The sequence below is a fragment of the Tursiops truncatus genome, chromosome 5 (genome assembly GCF_011762595.2).
Source record: "Tursiops truncatus isolate mTurTru1 chromosome 5, mTurTru1.mat.Y, whole genome shotgun sequence".
Lineage (NCBI taxonomy): Eukaryota > Metazoa > Chordata > Mammalia > Artiodactyla > Delphinidae > Tursiops > Tursiops truncatus.
This window is the reverse complement of record NC_047038.1, coordinates 109,218,091-109,237,605: the sequence shown is the minus strand read 5'-3', so window position 1 is coordinate 109,237,605 and position 19,515 is coordinate 109,218,091. Positions and strand designations below refer to the sequence as shown.

General features: G+C 37.6%; 1 protein-coding gene across 1 annotated transcript in view; it reads right to left on the bottom strand.

Moving 5' to 3' along the window:
- Positions 1 to 19,515, bottom strand: part of IQCM (IQ motif containing M) — a 346,741-nt gene that overhangs the window by 287,069 nt on the left and 40,157 nt on the right. Inside the window, 1 exon segment of the mRNA XM_073804676.1 lies at positions 4,198 to 4,288. Within this exon segment, the coding sequence (XP_073660777.1) occupies positions 4,198 to 4,288 (91 nt within the window).

The following is a 19,515-nucleotide window of genomic DNA, read 5'->3' as shown; positions in this document are numbered from 1 at the left end:
ATTTTCTTTCAAAAGCCCCATGGAAGAGGAGGTCATGGGTTGTGAGTGCAAGCCAAGGTTGATGATGGGGAAGGCACAAAATGAGTCCACCATTCTGTTTCCAAAACATGAAGGTAGAGCTTTGAGTGATTTACTAGTAATCAAACTTTCTAGACTAATGTTACAGGATTAGATGCTAATCATGGAGAGAAAACCTCATCTCCTATCGACAGAGACTATGACTATTGTATCATCAGGACCCTCACTGCAGAGTAAGGGGCACATGGTAGGCCCTCTATAAATATTTATTATTGAATGAAGACAAAATAATACCAAATTTTGCTGGATCTAAGCAGGGATAACATAGGAACATTTGCTTTCTGAAAGAAAAATTCTAATAAAAATCAGAAAAATGAACATGCATCATATCTATTTCTTCTGTTTTGCAAGAGATTTTAAGTAATATGTTTTCCTATCATGACTTGGAGAGCTTCAACCAAGTCAGCTGAATCAAAAAACGGGCACCATGTAGCAACTTTAGAAAATGTAAATAAGCAAAAGTAAGAAAATAAAAATTACCCCTAGTTCACTACCCTAGTACATGAATAATAATTGCAAAGCCTTAAATGCTTCCTATGAGCTGAGCACTATTCTAAGCCCTTTATGTGTCTTACCACATTTAATACTCACAACAAGCCTCTGAATATTTACTATTATTATACTCATTTTATAAAGGAAGAGACTAAGAGATTTAGGGGTTAAATAGTATATAGTTCAGATTACTCCAGCTACAAATGGGTAGAGCCAGGATTTGAATCCAGGCAGTGGGATTTAAGGAACTAAGTAAGCGCCTTATTACTACTTTATACTCACTCCATTTGTCATGATTAACATGTGTAATATACCCCACACCTTCTCTATGTTTAGGTGTACATAAATGTACATGAACTTTTTAGCTTATTTTTTATATGTGATAACATATAGTGAATATATTTCTTTGTAAATGCACAAAGATACACGTCATTATTTTGGTATAGAAATGCAATTGCTAGTTCAAATATTAAAGAAATGTTACATAAATTTTTAGGATTTTAAAACATTCTACCCATCAAAAAACTAGGGTCTATGAAGAAAGTCTGTGACTGTCCGCTTTTGAGTTTCATATCTGGCATATAGTAGGTGTTCAATAAATAGTAAATAAATGAGTGACTTATAGGATCCATTAGTCTGTCACTCATGTGGTCACGTTTATGCAGTTGGCCAAAGAACTGAGGTACCCCTTATATGACAAAATCACATTGTCAAGGGAAAATACGAGAGGTTTGAGTATGCAGGCAGCTTTGCAAAACTCCATTTGAAATTCTAGAATTTTATTTATATGATCAAGAATGGGATCAACATACATAGTTGTAGTTTGCTTTGCTTCCTTATAACTAGTCCCTGGTTAACTATTAGTTAAATCTCCAAATTAGAACTATTAATTGCATTTTTCAATGATTCCCTATTAATGAAAGATTCTAACAGAAGTAGACCACAATTCGTTCACTTAAGCAAAATATTGTGCAAACACTAAGGTGAAATACCAGAGTTGTTTCAACACAAATGTACCAAATGCCATGAGGAATTCTATCATTATTTTATAATACCCTCATTCTGCTATTAAATTGATCAGAATAACCTAAATACAAATTGTTATGTAACACATAAGAAACTCCCACTGATCACAAAACTACGGGAAGTATTTCACTTGCCTGAAATACAGAATGCGTTTACAGAAATGCAGTTGTCATACCTTCAAATGTACCAAATATTATTAACTAAAAAATTAGCTCTAATAAATAAATGCATAACAAATAAATTTCCTTGATGGAAAATTAATATTTAGAATGCACTCACATTTATCATTATTGAAATAAAAAGAGTATTTAATGTATGACAATTAATCTTTGAAGTTAGAATTCAAAGGTGTATTGAAGAACTTCAGTTCCTTAAGCTTAAACTTGAAACTGCAGAAGTATTCAATTTTGTTTTCCTTTGCAAGTCAAACATAGAGAAATTTGGGAAAAGGAAAAAAAACCATACATTTATAAGATTCCATCATATTTCTTCATGTATTTTCCAAGGAAATTTCTTTTGTTGGGTCAATATTTTTATGGTCTACCTAAAAATATTATGTGTCACCTTAAAAATTAGTGTTTTCCACAGCATCTTCTAGGAAATTAAAAGTCGTTTCTGTACAACTCCTCTCTCTGGGTTCTATTTGTCTTGAACAGAAACCTTTCCAGGGTCTCACAAAGAGTTGGGCAGTTCATGCTAATTAGTCCGAAAGCCTTCCCTGCATTGTTAACAACCCCCTACCTGATTTCCTGACTGATTCCATTTTCCTTTCTGTTGCTTATACCCTCATGGCTAAGTCACTTCTAACATTTATGAAAAGAAGCCAACTGCTGTGGCAGGAAACAAGTTACCGCCATAAGTTAGCTATAAATAAAGACAAAGCAGGGCTTCCCTGGTGGCGCAGTGGTTGAGAGTTCGCCTGCCAATGCAAGGGGCGTGGGTTCGTGCCCCGGTCCGGGACGATCCCACATGCCGCGAGCGGCTGGGCCCGTGAGCCATGGCCACTGAGCCTGGGCGTCCGGAGCCTGCGCGTCCGGAGCCTGTGCTCCGCAACGGGAGAGGCCACAACAGTGAGAGATCCGCATACCGCATAAAAAAAAAAAAAAGACAAGGCAGGCTTAGTGGATTGAAGTTCAGTCTCTATGTACCCCAGGCTGTCATTGAAGTACTTGCTCTTAGTTTCAAAGGGTGTTGATCTTCCTCATTAAGCAGGTTTTGTTTTCATTAAACATGGATTGTTAGGATGTCAAGAGATCTTTATCTTTCACCAGTTGCTGAAGAAACAATTCTTTGGGAAATACTCAACTCTCTTGAGAAAGACATACTGAAAGATGTTAAACCTGATCAGGTTTATTAATGAGTGCTCTAATTTTCCCTAAATTATCACTATTCTTCCTTGGATTACAGCCCCATCTAAATATACTGAAAATGGTAGTTTTTCAACATTAGTTCAGTTAGCTTTTCTAGTTTTAAAGTTTAGCTGAAATTCTAAACTGTTTGGTTAAATTGCTATATTAACTACTCTTTTAGCAGGTAACACTCTGCTAGACCAACCTGGCTCTCAGGTTAACTTAAGTAAAGGCAAAAGAATACTTTTTTAAACTAGTATATTTCCAATACAATCATTTATTTTCCTTCCTAATTAATATCTTCTCTTACCATGGATAAAACCAAACCCTCAGTATTAAAGCTGTACATATACTCCACTCTTCCAAATTCCAGTATCGTATTACACTTTAAGCCAAGAAAGTGGTTACTTCTGAGCATAAAACTTGTAGTGCTAAGCACAGTTTGCAGGATAAATGTTGGAAGATCCAGGACATTCTTTACAGTCACAGCAACATTTTTTCTAATTTCTATTATTTATAGCTGTGCCAATTACCCCACATTTCTGACCATGTTATATAATGAATTAATACAAAACAAGCCACTGAAAAATACATTTTAACAGAGCAGTATTTACATTCTAGAAGTATAAATGTTCCTACAAAATGTGCTGAAGGGCCTTTAGAGGTTCTATCTGTAGCTTTAGGGCCAAAAATTATGTACACAATTGTAACATTACCCCAAAGATGATGCTGTTATTTAGTGGAATAACTCAGAAAAGTAACTGACCCATCTCCAGACACCTTTGGAAAGCAGAAGCAATGCTCAAAATTCCTGCCTTCAAACTATGCTCAGTAGGATCATCCTCACCTTCTGTTAGAAAAAGACTAACTTTAAATTATTATATTAAAAAAGAAAAATTATAACAACTCTGCTCCATAATAGCTGCAGATGAATTATTAAAATACCAAACTTATGTAATATTATCATAAAATATGGCATTTTTCTCAAGAAAGCCACAAATTGGATTTGAGCTTATGCACTGTAAAACCCAGATGGTTTGCTTAACTATTCAGACATCTTCCAGTTCAAAAGTTAATTGAACTGAAAACTAAAATTTTGATAATTAATATGCTTTGAGGTACTCAAGCAGAAGGACAAATTAGCCTCATGCATGGGGTGTTAACAGACTTGACAAACCATGACAATTGGTCAACAAATACTGGCAAAGTAGAATAGTGTATGTTTTCTATAAGTTAACCAATTACACATTACCTGGTCTTCGCATGGTGCTGTTGCTTCTCTTTCTCCATTTTTTTACTCACTGAATCAATATTAGTCACTATTTTACCCAGGTTAACTTGTTCTGGAATTCGAAAGAAAAGAAAAGCTTTAATTGTATACTATTAGTTTTCAAGTTCTAAGTGCATTCTTTGAATTAAACTGCAAATCACAGATTTTTTTAATAATAGGTATGATATTTTTCAAAAAAATTACTAACACAAAGATATGGTAAAAATAAACATTTAAGTGTTTTTTTCCACCCCATGCTCCTCAGATGTTTTGCAATTACTAAAATTTAGGACTGAAAGTGTAGAGTATATGAACTGCATATATCAGAAAGGAGATAGCTTCCAGAGAAATGTCTGCAAGAATACAGCACATTCCAATGAGTACAAAAAGCCTCGTTTATACATATCAGCATTATTATCATCCTTATCTTCAGCAGGCTTAGGTTTTATTGCAGAGCCTGCTATTTTAAAATAATTTAGCAATCATTAGTTAATGTAAATAGGAACATTGAGTGCTCCAGAAATCTCCTCCATTTGATAGAAAGACTGAAGTCCACAAAAGGCAAAGGTTCTGCTATTTAAAAAATCTAGTTCTTAGAGTTTATAAAGAAACCTACATAAATATTTTTTAAATACCTATTACTTTCTATTTTGTACAAATAATGGGACTAACACAGTTTGAAACACTGCAACAAAATATTAAGTCATGTATCTATTAAAGACATTCTAGCTACTAGTTCAGGTATATTAAAAAGATATTAAAGATACAGAGAACATATGAGATTAAACCCTCTGTTTTAGAAATTTTACAAACTACTTGGTTTGTAAATGCTAACAAATAAAAGAGCATAGTCGATAGCATTATATAATCTAGATTTAAAATGTATAACAAAGAACACAAAAAATTGGGAGAAATGGAAAACAGAATGCTAATATTTATTGACTATTTATATCAGGGGTGTTGGTTAGCATTCCCTGTGAATTATCTCACACTTAAACCTCAAAACTGTTCTATTGTTTTTTGGTGAAGTATTGTGATTATTCTCTATTATACAGGAAAACAGTTTACCAAAGATCTAAGTTAAAAGGTGCAGAGCCAGGGCACAAACCCATATCCCTCTGACTGTAAATTCACTCTTCTTCACTCTGCTCCACTGCCCCCAGGCAGAGCTCCCGGGGCCTCAGGTGCCTAACTATGGGAAAAGGATAATTTCTGCCATGCTTACTTTGGAGGGTGACTACAGAGCTCAAAAGACACACTTTACATAAAGATACACAGTAAGTTGAGAAATATCGTATTAAAGTGAAGAAGTAGAGAAAGAATTTATAAGTTAGAGTCGTAAAAATAGAAACATTTAAAAATATCTGCCATATGCCAAGTGCGCTACTTGCTGTATACAGATTAGCATATTTTATTCTCACAACCACCCCATAAATTAGGTACTATTATTATCCCCATTTTACAGATGAGAACACTGAAGCAGAGAAACAGAGATTAACTTTCCTAAGGTTATACAGCTAGCAGGAGGTAGAGGCAATATTCAAACCCAGGCAGGCAGTCCCTACAGCCTGCATTCTTAATCACTAGGATACCCAATATGCATATTTTTAATTTTACTTATTTAAGGAATATCTACTGAGTGAAAATTGTCATGCTAACTCCTAGAGAGGAGATATAGGATATAATGATTAATAAAAGATTGCCACTCTCAATGGACAGCATAACTAACATGAAAATCACTCAGAAAAGTGAAGGAGAAAAAGGATGTGGGGAAATGTCAGGAGACGTGCAACCCAGATATCTAGAGAGTGAATTTTACAGTGATGCTAAAGGAACTAAGCTTGTGCTACTACAATAATTAATAAAGCAAAAGATATGCCCATTTTGAGAAAAAAGTATTAAAAACTTTAGGGATAATCCATTTAATCGCTAAACTGAAAGCCCTCTACATTACCATTTAACTAAATCATGTTAGTACTGCATCCAAAATAGAAAATAAGTGCAGTTACACCCCTTTCAAAAAGTAGTATAGGGGCTTCCCTGGTGGCACAGTGGTTAAGAATCCTCCTGCCAATGCAGGGGACATGGGTTCGAGCCCTGGTCTGGGAAGATCCCACATGCTGTGGAGCAAGCCCGTGTGCCCCAACTAAGCCCGTGTGCCCCAACTACTGAGCCTGTACTCTAGACCCCACGAGCCACAACTACTGAGCCCACGTGCCACAACTACTGAAGCCCATGCGCCTAGAGCCGGTGCTCTGCAACAAGAGAAGCCACTGCAATGAGAAGCCTGCACACCACAACAAAGAGTAGCCCCCGGCTCGCTGCAACTAGAGAAAGCCTGTGTGCAGCAACGAAGACACAACAGAGCCAAAAATAAAAATAAATTAAAAATAAATAAAATTTTTTTAAGTAGTATAGAGTTAATGAAGATTTCTAGAAAGGCAATTAAAGCATATGAAAATCCTACATTACTTCTAATTAGTTTAGATAAACCTTTAGATGGGGAACAAGACTTACTGTGTGACTTTGGGCAAATTATAACATTTCTGAGTTCATAACCATTCCCTTTATGTAAAATCTAGTCTCTAAAACAATTACATCAACTCTAGAATTTCAGTTCTGGAACATAAACTATAAATCACTTCTGGTTAAAATGATTAGTAAGAGACAGGAAGACTGGGAAAAGAAAATGCAGGTAAAGTGATGAACATTTGGGGGTTTTGTAATGAAATCAAACAAATGAAACATAAGGCATTAGAACTTCCAACCAAAAAACTCTAGTCCTTAACACTATTTACCATGTTTTTCTCAGAGTTCAGCTGGAATCAATCATTCATTCATCTGGAGTCAATCATCCATTCAATTTCCTTCACTTCTGACTATTTCACTTGTCTCCTTCATGGGCTCATTTTGCTATGACTACCTCAACTTGTAGTCTTGTTGTGTATGCCCCACAGCTCTTTCCTTGACTGCCTTCTAACCCTTTGCTTAAATGATTTGGTCCACTCCCATGGCTATATTCATCATGTAAATGTGGATACTTCACAAAATCTCTATATCTTGATCAGACCACTCTCAAGGGCCAAATTTGAATAACTATCTCTATATGCATGTCCCAAAGACATTCCAATCAACATGTCCCCTCTCACAATTAATGACACCACCATCCATTCAAAACCCAGAAGTCACCTCTACTACTCACTCTCCCTCAGCCTCCTAGTACAATCAGTCATCAAATCCCTTCCACTTTTCCACTCATACTGTCTCAACACAGAGCTTTACCATCTCTTCTCTGGAACACTAATAGCTTCCTCACTTGGATTCCTGCTTCCAACCATGATACCCTCCAATCCATCCTCCATACTTTCTATAAATAATCCATAATTTTCCAAATAATGGGATTTTAAATTATCATTGTTATTATTTAAAAATTTAATTTCACTGTAATCAGAGACCATGATTTATATAATTCTAAAATCTTTGAAATTTACTGACCCCTACTTAATAGACCAATGTGTAGTCAGTTTTCACAATGTTCCATACTTGTCTGAAAATGTACATCCTCTCACTGTTGTTCTGTACTCATCTAATAAATTAAGCTTCTTAATTTAGTTGTTTAAGTCAAATACTTTGTAGCCTTACTGATATATGTGTATGCACACAGTTATGTAAATATGTGTGTATACATTATTTTTTGCTGGACAATTTGAAAGTTGCAAACAGTATGACATTTCACCCCTAAATACTTCATCACGTAACTCCTAAAAACAAGCACATCCTCTACACATTCACAATATCCACCCAAGAAATTAACATTGATACAATAAGACCTTAACCCTAACACTAACCCTAACCGGATGTATCTGTATACAAATTCCCATAGTATTGTGTAGGGACTATGTGACAAGTTCTCCTGGTCTCCATCCTATGAACACCTGGCTGCTCATTTTCAATCTCTCTCCTTCTTCTATCAGACCTCTAAAAAATGCAGTCCCATGAGCCTCTATCATAAGCCCTTTCACTTGTGTTAACTTCACTTGTTCCTTGGGAGATTTCATCCAGTTCCTTAGGTAAATATGTCCATACATCAGTGACTCTAAAACTTTATCCTCCAGGCCATACCTGTCCTCAAAATTTCAGACCCATGTATATAATTGTCTTACACGTGAAGTTGCATATTAATAAGCATTTCAAATATAATGTATTTAATAGAAACCTTGGTCTTCTCTTCCAAACACTGTTCTTTCTTGTCTTTCTTGTGTCAGTAAATGACATCACCACACAGCCACCCACTCAAACCAGAAACTCATAACCTGTCACTAAAATATATATCAAATTTACCAATTTCCTCCAGTGTCACTAATACCACCACAATAATGCTACATACCAAACCAAACCAAAACTCAGTGGATTATAAGTTTAGATGATTCTTGCTCATGGTTCTTTGACTTGGCCAGAGCAGCTCCGCTTCAGGCTCTGAGGCATGTGGCTTAGATGGGCCATGCCGGAGGGGCAGCTACCTGGGGCATGGTCTTCTCATGGCAGACCAAGGAGTAAGACATACAAGTTAAACCACTAAAACAGCAGTCCCCAACCTTTTTGGCACCAGGAACCAGTTTCACGGAAGACAATTTTTCCACGGACCAGACGGTGGGGGGATAGTTTTGGGAGGATTCAAGCCCATTACATTTACTGTGTACTTCCTTTCTATTATTATTATATTATAATATATAATGAAATAATTATACAACTCACCATAATGCTGACAGGAGGTGGAGCTCAGGCGATAATGCAAGCGATGGGGAGCAGCTGTAAATACAGATGAAGCTTCACTCGCTTGCCAGCTGCTCACTTCTTGCTGTGTGGCCCAGTTCCTAACAGGCCACAGACCAGTACGGGTCCATGGTCCAAGGGTTGGGGACCCCTGCACTAAAACATTTAAAACTATTGCCTGTGTTATATCTTGTCACTTTCCATTGGCCAAAGCAAGCACACGGTCAGTCTCAAAGGCTGGCCAGGGAAGGGAAGCATACTCCAACCCACGGTGGAGGAGGAAGAGAGCGGATGTGTCTTGAAAAATAACTCAATCTAAGCCAACATTATCTTTTGCCTAGACTGAAAACTAGCTTTCTAATTACCCTCCCACTTTCCCTCTAGACTCTGCTCACTCCAGTCTACACACAAAGGTCAACATATCTTTTCAAAATGGAAATGTGGGGGAGACCTTCAAGATGGCAGAGGAGTAAAATGTAGAGATCACCTTCCTCACCACACATACACCAGAAATACATCTAAATATGGAACAACTCCTACAGAACACCTACTGAATGCTGGCAGAAGACCTCAGACTTCCCAAAAGGCAAGAAACTCCCCACATACCTGGGTAGGGCAAAAAAAACAAGAAAAAACAGAGACAAAAGAATAAGGATGGACCTGCACCTTGGGGAGGGAGCTGTGAAGGAGGAAAAGTTTCCACACACTAGGAAGCCCCTTCGCGGGCAGAGACTGCGGGTGGCGGAGGGGGGAAGCTTTGGAGCCACGGAGGAGAGCGCAGCAACAGGGGTGCGGAGGGCAAAGCGGAGAGATTCCTACACAGAGGATCACTGCCAACCAGCACTCACCAGCCTGAGAAGCTTGTCTGCTCACCAGCCAGGGTGGGCGGGGGCTGCGAGTTGAGGCTTGGGCTTCGGAGGTCAGATCCCAGGGAGAGGACTGGGGTTTGCTGCGTGAACACAGCCTGAAGGGGGCCAGTACACTACAGCTAGCCAGGAGGTAGTCCGGGAAAAAGTCTGGAACTGCCTAAGAGGCAAGAGACCATTGTTTCGGGGTGTGCAAGGACAGGGGACTCAAAGCACTGCCTCAACAAGCCCCAGAGATGAGCACGAGCCATGGCTATCAGTGTGGACACTAGAGACCAGCATGAGATGCTAAGGCTGCTGCAGCCACCAAGAAGCCTGTGTGCGAGCACAGGTCACTATGTACACCTCCCATCCTAGAAGCCTGTGCAGCCCACCACTGCCAGGATCCTGTGATCCAGGGACAACTTCCCTGGGAGAACACATAGTGTGCCTCAGGCTGTTGCAATGTCATGCTGGCCTCTGCCACCGCAGGCTCACCCCACATTCCATATCCCTCCTTCCCCCCAACCTGAGTGAGCCAGAGCCCCCAAATCAGCCACTCTTTTAACCAACCCCCCCAAGTCTGGGCAGGAACAGATGCCCTCAGGCGACCTACACGCAGAGGCCAAAATTTAAATTTGGGGCCAAATGCAAAGCTGAACCCCAGGAGCTGTGTGAAGAAAGAAGAGAAAGGGAAATTTCTCCCAAAGGCCTCAGGAGCAGCAGATTAAATGTCCACAGTCAACCTGATATACCCTGCATCTCTGGAATACCTGAATAGATAACACATCATCCCGAAATGGAGGCGGTGGACTTTCAGAGCAACTGTAGACTTGGGGTTTGCTTTCTGCATCTAATTTGTTTCTGGTTTTATGTTAACTTAGTTTAGTATTTACAGCTTATTAACATTGGTAGATTTGTTTATTGATTTGGTTGCTCTCTTCTTTTTTTGTATATAGATATATTTTTTTTTCCTTTTTCTCTTTTTGTGAGTGCGTATGTGTATGCTTCTTTGTGTAATTTTGTCTGTATAGCTTTGCTTTTACCATTTGTGCTAGGGATCTGTCGGTCCGTGGTTTTTTTTTTAATATAGTTTTTAGCACTTGTTATCATTGGTGGATTTGGTTTTTGGTTTGGTTGCTCTCTTACTTCTTTCTCTATATTTTCTTTTCTTTAATAACTTTTTAATTTTAATAATTTAAAAAAAAATTTACTTTAATAACTTTGTTTTTATTTTATTCTCTTTCTTCCTCCCTCTCTCCTTCCCTCCCTCCCTCCCTCTTTCTTTCTCTTTCTTTCTTTCTTTCTTTCTCTCTTTCTATGTCTGTTTCTCTGTCTCTCTGTCTGTCTGTCTGTCTCTCTCTCTCTCTCTGTCTCTCTTTCTCTCTTTCTTTCTCCTTTTTCTTCTGAGCTGTGCGGCTGACATGGTCTTGGTGCTCCAGCCAGGGGTCAGGCCTGTGCCTCTGAGGTGGGAGAGATGAGTTCAGAATATTGGTACACCAAAGACCTCCCAGCTCCACATAATATCAAATGGAGAAAGCTCTCCCAGAGATCTCCACCTCAAAGTTAAGACCCAGCTCGACTCAACAACCAGAAGGCTACACTGCTGGACACCCTATGCCAAACAACTAGCAAGACAGGAAAACAAACCCACCCATTAGCAGAGAGGCTGCCTAAAATCATAATAAGGTCAAAGACACCCCAAAACACACCACTGGACGCAGTCCTGCCCACCAGAAAGACAAGATCCAGCCTCATCCACCAGAACACAGGAGAAAGTCACCTCCACCAGGAAGCCTACACAACCCACTGAACCAACCTTAGCCACTGGGGCAGACACCAAAAACAATGGGAACTATGAACATGCAGCCTATGAAAAAGAGACCCCAAACACAGTAAGTTAAGCAAAATGAGAAGACAGAGAAACATACAGCAGATGAAGAAGCAAGGTAAAAACCTGCCAGACCAAACAAATGAAGAGGAAATAGGCAGTCTACCTGAAAAAGAATTCAGAGTAATGATAGTAAAGATGATCCAAAATCTTGAAAAAGAATGGAGAAAATACAAGAAACGTTTAACAAGGACCTAGAAGAACTGAAGAGCAAACAAACAGTCATGAACAACACAATAAATGAAATTAAAAATTCTCTAGAAGGAATCAATAGCAGAATAACTGAGGCAGAAGAACGGATAAGTGACCTGGAAAAAAGAATGGTGGGGCTTCCCTGGTGGCGCAGTGGTTGAGAGTCCACCTGCCGATGCAGGGGACACGGGTTTGTGCCCCGGTCCGGGAAGATCCCACATGCCGTGGAGCGGCTGGGCCCGTGAGCCATGGCCGCTAAGCCTGCATGTCCGGAGCCTGTGCCCCGCAACGCGAGAGGTCACAACAGTGAGAGGCCCGCATACCGCAAAAAAAAAAAAAAGAATGGTGGAAATAACTACTGCAGAGCAGAATAAAGGAAAAAGAATGAAAAGAATTGAGGAAAATCTTAGAGACCACTGGGTCAACATTAAACACACCAACATTCGAATTATAGGGGTCCCAGAAGAAGAAGAGAAAAAGAAAGGGACTGAGAAAATATTTGAAGAGATTATAGTTGAAAACTTCCCTGATATGGGAAAGGAAATAGTCAATCAAATCCAGGAAGGGCAGAGAGTCCCATACAGGATAAATCCAAGGAGAAACACACCAAGACACATATTAATCAAACTATCAAAAATTAAATACAGGGCTTCCCTGGTGGTGCAGTGGTTGAGAGTCCGCCTGCCGATGCAGGGGACATGGGTTCATGTCCCAGTCTGGGAGGATCCCACATGCCGCGGAGCGGCTGGGCCCGTGAGTCGTGGCCGCTGGGCCTGCGTGTCCGGAGCCTGTGCTCTGCAACGGGAGAGGCCACAACAGTGTGAGGCCCGTGTATCGCAAAAAAAAAAAAAAAAAATTAAATACAAAGAAAAAATATTAAAAGCAGCAAGGGAAAAACAACAAATAACATACAAGGGAATCCCCATAAGGTTAACAGCTGATCTTTCAGCAGAAATTCTGCAAGCCAGAAAGGAGTGGCAGGACATATTGGAAGTGATGAAAGGGAGAAACCTACAACCAAGATTACTCTACCCAGCAAGGATCTCATTCAGATTCAACGGAGCAATTAAAACCTTTACAGAAAAGCAAAAGCTAAGAGAATTCAGCTCCACCAAACCAGCTTTACAACAAATGCTAAAGGAACTTCTCTAGGCAAGAAACACAAGAGAAGGAAAAGACCTATAATAACGAACCCAAAACAATTTAGAAAATGGGAATAGGAACATACATATCGATAATTACCTTAAATGTAAATGGACTAAATGCTCCCACCAAAAGACACAGATTAGCTGAATGGATACAAAAACAAGACCCATATATATGCTGTCTACAAGAGACCCACTTCAGACCTAGAGACACATACAGACTGAAAGTAAGGGGATGGAAAAAGATATTCCATGCAAATGGAAACCAAAAGAAAGCTGGAGTAGCAATTCTCATATCAGACAAAATTGACTTTAAAATAAGGACTATTAAAAGAGACAAAGAAGGACACTACATAATGATCAAGGGATCGATCCAAGAAGAAGATATAACAATTGTAAATATTTCTGCAGCCAACATAGGAGCACCTCAATACATAAAGCAAATGCTAACATCCATAAAAGGGGAAATCGACAGTAACACAATAATACTAGCGGAATGAACACCCAACTTCCACCAATGGACAGGTCATCCAAACTGAAAATAAATAAGGAAACACAAGCTTTAAATGATACATGAAACAAAATGGACTTAATTGATATTTATAGAACATTCCATCCAAAAACAACAGAATACACATTCTTCTCAAGTGCTCATGGAAAATTCTCCAGGATAGATCATATCTTGGGTCACAAATCAAGCCTTGGTAAATTTAAGAAAGTTGAAACCGTATCAGGTATCTTTTCCAATCACAACACTATGAGACTAGATATCAATTACAGGAAAAAGTCTGTAAAAATTACAAACACATGAAGGCTAAACAATACACTACTAAATAACCCAGAGATCACTGAAGAAATCAAAGAGGAAATCAAAAAATACCTAGAGACAAATGACAATGGAAACACGACAACCCAAAACCTATGTGATGCAGCAAAAGCAGTTCTAAGAGGGAAGTTTATAGCAATACAATTCTACCTCAAGAAGCAAGAAACATCTCAAGTAAACAACCTAACCTTACACCTAAAGCAATTACTGAAAGAAGAACAAAAAAAAAACCCAAAGTTAGCAGAAGGAAAGACATCATAAAGATCAGATCAGAAATAAATGAAAAAGAAATGAAGGAAACAATAGCTAAGATCAATAAAACTAAAAGCTGGTTCTTTGAGAAGATAAAATTGATAAACCATTAGCCAGACTCAGGAAAAAAAGGGAGAAGACTCAAATCAATAGAATTATAAATGAAAAGGGAGAAGTAACAACTGACACTGCAGAAATACAAAAAATCATGCAGGATTACTACAAGCAACTCTACGCCAGTAAAATGGACAACCTGGAAGAAATGGACAAATTCTTAGGAAAGCACAACCTTCCGAGACTGAACCAGGAAGAAATAGAAAATTTAAAAGACCAATCACAAGCAGTGAAATTGAAACTGTGATTAAAAATCTTCCAACAAACAAAAGCCCAGGACCAGATGGCTTCACAGGCGAATTCTAGCAAACATTTAGAGAAGAGCTAACATCTATTCTTCTCAAGCTCTTCCAAACTATGGCTGAGGAACACTCCCAAACTCATTTTAAGAGGCCACCATCACCCTGATACCAAAACCAGACAAAGATGTCTCAAAAAAAGAAAACTAAAGGCCAATATCACTGATGAACATAGATGCAAAAATCCTCAACAAAATATGAGCAAACAGAATCCAACAGTACATTAAAGGGATCATACACCATGATCAAGTAGGGTTTATCCCAGGAATGCAAGGATTCTTCAATACATGCAAATCAATCAATGTGATAAACCATATTAACAAACTGAAGGAGAAAAACCATATGATCATCTCAATAGATGCGAAAAAGCTTTTGATAAAATTCAACACCCATTTATGATAAAAGCCCTCCAGAAGGTAGGCATAGAGGGAACTTTCCTCAACATAATAAAGGCCATATATGACAAACCCACAGCCAACATTGTTCCCAGTGGTGAAAAACTGAAACCATTTCCTCTAAGATCAGGAACAAGACAAGGTTGTCCACTCTCACCACTATTATTCAACATAGTTTTGGAAGTTTTAGCCACAGCAATTAGAGCAGAAAAGAAGATGTCCTCAGAGACACCTTCATGACATTTACATCTAAAGTATGTCCCCAGTCTACTACATCACTCTATTTTCTTCACTGTGACCTTCACATTTCATGATTATCTTGTCTATCTCTTTGCTTGCTTTTTGTGTATTTTCTCCCAGCAGAATATAAGCTCCATTTTCACAACTATATCACCAGTGTCAAGAAGAGTGGTTGGCATATAATAGATGTTTAATAAATAAATAATGAATGAATGAATGAATGAATTTTTCTCTTGGTATATTATGAGCTATTTAAAATGGAACATTTTTATTCCGTTTCTAACTCACACATAGCATTATAAATCAGCAGCCCAATAAATATTAATTGAATAAATGAAGTAATTAATGTGTTTACTAGATATAGATGTAATAAATTTCAGATTTCATTGTCATGTCAGAAAGCGGAATAAAGACATTTGTGCTAGACAGGTTATCTGAATACTTCAGATTTCACTTACATTTTTCTACTCCACCCTCATGTAGTTATTATTGTCCAGTATAATACCCTTCAACAAATAAATTATTATTAACTACCTCCCTTCAGCTATGTGTCAGAGCCAATGGAGGTTATAGGAAAAGGGGGAAACATCACCACCACTTTGCAGAAGTTCATATCCTATCAATCCCAAAGTAATGGTAGTCATTCATTCATTGTTGAACAAATACCTCAGTGCCTAGCCTAGCATATATTAGGTACTCAATAAATGCTGAATGAACAAACAGAAGTCAGCCAGGAACCAAGAGCAGAGTTGAATTAAATGCAAGAGAATATGTAATTCCACATGATGTCAGCAGAAGAGTACTGTAAATTAATCCATGTTTTGCCAGCACAATTTAACTCCACTATGAGACCTCAGTGTATGAAACAATAGTGTGAAATGTTTTTAAAAACATCTTGAATTTTTTAAAAAAACAAAAAATAGATAACTATTTCAGGAATATAAAAATATAATGTAATAGTAATGAAGAGGAGGACAAAAATTATACAATTCCAATAAGCTTTAAGATATTTTACTCAAGTATAATCAATTTGATATCTATTGGTACAAATTATTAAATTAACTGATATATTTCAGGAATCAGAATCTCATCCTCCAGGTGGGTATACTGTATTGTTTATGATGGATAATACAGAGAAGTGGTTAAGAAAGCAGACAGACTCAAGGGGGTATACATTTGAACTTCATCATCAGTATGACCCTCAGCAAGTTATATTCTATCTCTGAGTTCAGCATCTTCATTTGTAAAAATGTCTATGATGATAATAGACTGCTATGAAGACTGCATGAGTGATACATGCAAAATACTTAGCACAACACCTGGTTACATAGTAAGTGCTCAATAAAATTAGTGATGCAATGGTAATAATGATGAAAATTATAAGAACATGACATTGATTACAGTCTACACAGGAGATGAAGCAGACATATAACATGTTATAAGTGCCATAAGATAAAATGCTACCAAAAGACTATATCAATTATGTAAACTTGAAGTAATAGCACAACATATTAAAAACAAAACACAGTCATATTATGCTAAATAAATACTCCTATGCCTAAAACTTCTCCATCAGGCATTCATTTCTCTCTTACCCAGTCATAAATTACAACAGTACTCATCAAGCCTTTGGCAAATTAGGTAGCATACACTATTCTCCCAGAAGGAAAATAATGCCAGTTATACCTTAGTAAAATAGCTGAATCTCTACCAAATAAATACCATAGCCAAAGGCTTAACAAAATTGTCCAGAAGAAATGTGTTTATATTGATCTTCTTGGGCTACCCTCTCCAACAAAAAACAAACAAAAAACTAAAAGACAAACAACAACAAAAATCCAAAGATGTGGCTACAATTCAATGACTCTCACAAATCAACCCGATGGGAAAATACTGGTGTATATCTCTAGTCAGTTTATCCCTTGATCTTTCCCTTACACAAAATTAAAACAGATGTCAAGAAATAATGCTCCATGAATGTTTTCACAATTTCTGCAGTGTCAAGGATTTCTGAGCAACAAATTCTGGAACCTGGGTTAAAGGATGCTCAAATAGCAAACAAGCCATGGAAGTTAAAGACCCTTAGAAGTTAAAGAGGCACCTTCTCTGGAGCCATTTACTTACATTCCAAAAAGTAACAGACTTAGAGAACTTCACTTCATCTCCTCTTCCCAGAATGGATTTGCTTACATTCTCTCTCTCTATTGGGGAGGAGAGGTAATTGTGCCAAATGCCCTATATAAACACTAAGATTCATAATTTCAGACTTCCTCTTCTGTGGTACTCCCTCCAGTGTACCTGAGGCATGAGAAAACTGAGAGAAGATGCTCTCTGAGTAATTAAAAGTCTGTCTCCAATCCAGAAACCTCATGTTTCTTATCAGGATTACAGATGTGGATGGATGAATATATGGAAGATAGACAGACAGATAGATAAGACTTAACATAAACAGGGCTGATATACTCCTATGAACTCATCTTTCCTTCCCATTGTGTCTGATCTAGGAAATATAGGAGACTTAGTAATAAGTCCAAATCTCTTTGAACATGCTTCCCAAAAGTGAGACATACAAACAAACTGAGTCTCAGTAGCAAGTAAAACATAAGGACACTCTCACATAGGGTCTGAATCAAATTTTGATTCAAAGAACTCAAAGAAATCATTCGACTCTAGCTGGAATACTGTCTGAAGAAACTTGGGAAGAGAACAATCATTAGGAGGGGTGACAGGTGTAAAGACAATCAATATAAAACTAATTATATTCACTTGTCAGGTGGGAAAAATACAAGCACTCACGGAGAAGCTTCCAACACCACAGCCCTTTATTATAACCATTTAGTAACCTTGACATAGCAAGGAGGATATTCATTTATAATTTTATTCTTCACAGCAGATATTAGTGGGGTGAGAAGGGAGTAATTATTAGGGCAGGGCTGCTAAACATAGATGGTGGTAACTTGAAGGCATTAGTGAGCGCTTGTAAATGGAGACTGTTTTCATTTATTCATTTTTGATAGCATTAATCACGTTGCATCCTGCAGTGGTGTTGTCATTTCTCTTGCATGCACACACTGAATTTCTGAGCAGCACTATGCAATTGTGTCTCACACGCTCTGGCATTTCCATTTCATGCTTCACAGTTTTAGTGTCACTTTGAGGTTTGAAATGTTTCACAGTTATTTGCTATATGTGGGTGCCAAAAAAAAAAAAGTCAGCCTATATCACTGAAAAAGATACTGCAAGAATAGAAAATGGCTAGAATCAGATGGGAATTTCTGTCTCATTAATATTCAGAACTTTATCATGAATCAATTTACTTTTTATCAAAATCTAATTTATGTTTTACAGATGCATGAATGCATACAATTATTTTGCTCACCACATACAGTTCTTATAAAGTTAAACATAAACTTTTATTGATGTAGATAAGATTCTATAATTAGAAGGAAACTGAAAATACCATACATCTTTTCTAGCCTACAACTTACCCATATGCTCTAACATAACAAACCCAAAAGCCTCCATTCAGTCACCTGATCTAACCCAGTATATTGACTGAATTTCTATCTATACATCTTGACGCATGTTTCAGTTTAATGTGTTAAAGTGAGCCTATTTAAACAAAGATAGAATAACTATATCTGTCACAAATATAAATGCATTAAGACTGATCATACACTGAACAACATATTGATCAATATCTACAAATATTGACAGATTTTACTGTCAATTTTGGTAAATACACACTTGATGACCTATTTCTGACTGTATATTCTTGCTAGGTATGACTTACACACTTCACACATACAGCAGTTGGGCATTTGACCACCCAAATACTGAATGCATTTTTTAATTAACATAACCTGTCCAGTAGTGAACCAAAAATTACATGTTAAGACACACATGTTAACATGTGTGTTAATATGTGTGAACCAAATAATTAACATGTTAAGACACACAAAAAAGGAAGCTTCCCACACAAGAGAATTATCTAGAATAAGCACTTGTCACAAATCAAGCACTAAGTCAAGGTTCATCCTCTTCCTCCCCTTGTCTTTCCAACTGCACAAGATACCTCCTCAAGTTTAAATGTCTGGTTTGTTTCATTACAAATAGAAACTGAGAGCCATTGGTGAGCATGAAAAGAGAGCAAAAGAGAAATAAGCAAATACAGGTGGAAACTAAAGTAGTGACATGTTTACAAATGCTGTAAGTTTTTAATATCTGAAATGATTTCCCTCTGACACTTTAAAATAATTTTTCCCTTGTTGGAAGAGGGAATTTATGCTTAAATGTGGCAATCTGAAAGATTACAATTGCTGGAAAGT